The sequence below is a fragment of the Trichinella spiralis genome, assembly GCF_000181795.1.
Source record: "Trichinella spiralis strain ISS 195 chromosome Unknown Scfld1996, whole genome shotgun sequence".
NCBI classification, from domain to species: domain Eukaryota; kingdom Metazoa; phylum Nematoda; class Enoplea; order Trichinellida; family Trichinellidae; genus Trichinella; species Trichinella spiralis.
Window position 1 is genome coordinate 665 of NW_003528935.1, and position 1,049 is coordinate 1,713.

Genomic DNA, 1,049 nt, shown 5'->3' on the forward strand with positions numbered 1-1,049 from the left:
ATGTTCAACTGGGGGTTGTTTGCCGGAAGTCAAACTGAATAACGGTTTGCTTTATTAATTATAATGTGAAACTTCTTGAAAATATAGAATGCATGAAAAAAGCTATCAGTGATTCATTTTTTTACATGCTGAGAACAAAAACATATTATTAAAAATAGCAACTTATTGATAGTAGAATAAATAATAGATTATTATTGAAAATTTTTTCCTTATGAAAACAGAAAAAATTGAATGTCCACTGTAGAACTTTATTATGAACAGTTATTATTATTATTGTTGTCGTTTATAACATTCCGAATTGACAGATATTGTTCATATAAATAAATTTAATTAATACTGTTTATGAAAGGCTTGGACTGAGATATTTTTACTTGTTGTTGTTGTTGTTGTCTTGCAAGCAAAGTAAGTGAACAAACAAACATATTGCACTGATTTAATTCTTGTTAGTCATTAGTCATGTCAACGAATGATATCTTCACTTTGCAGAATATTATGCAAAGTGAAATGACTTGTGTTATTTTTTGAAATTTTCTATTTTTTTTACATATTAATGAATTCGTATGATGTTTTAATTGCATTAAGGCTTATCCACTGATTTGGTATGCACGTTTGCACACAAGTACCCAATATTTCGAACTTGCTTTCCGGTGTGTAAAAGGTAGCACACAGGTAGTGTATCAAGTGATGTCAGAGTTGGATAGGAAAGTTCCGAGAAAGGCCAGTGGCAGGATGGCATCTTTTGTCATTGACGGCTTGAAAGCGGTGAAATCAAACCAATATCACATTTACGTTGACCGACTCTTTCAAACTGTACCAGTGAGTATATATATGTTTAATTATTTCTTTATAAATTGTTGTATATTGCCATCTTTGAGCTGATGTTTTAATTTTTTAAGGAGAATGATCATGCGATTGTTATATTGCGAGTCGATTACTTTTTACTTGAACAGCAAGCAAAACCTCGTGATGATTTTGTGAGATCCTTGGTAAACGATATGCTTGTGGGAAATTACATTGGATTTTGCAGTACAGAAGAGATGTCAGCTCAG

The 1,049-nt window shown here is 31.4% G+C and overlaps 1 protein-coding gene across 1 annotated transcript; it reads left to right on the forward strand.

The window, feature by feature from the left end:
• Positions 1-684: 684 nt before the first annotated feature.
• Tsp_14940 (conserved hypothetical protein) lies at positions 685-986 on the forward strand (the record flags this gene model as incomplete). The annotated part of the gene is made up of 2 exons (XM_003368732.1): positions 685-816; positions 897-986. Coding segments are annotated over exons 1-2 (222 nt in total), but the record flags the coding sequence as incomplete, so codon positions are not given.
• Between the last annotated feature and the right edge of the window lie 63 nt (positions 987-1,049).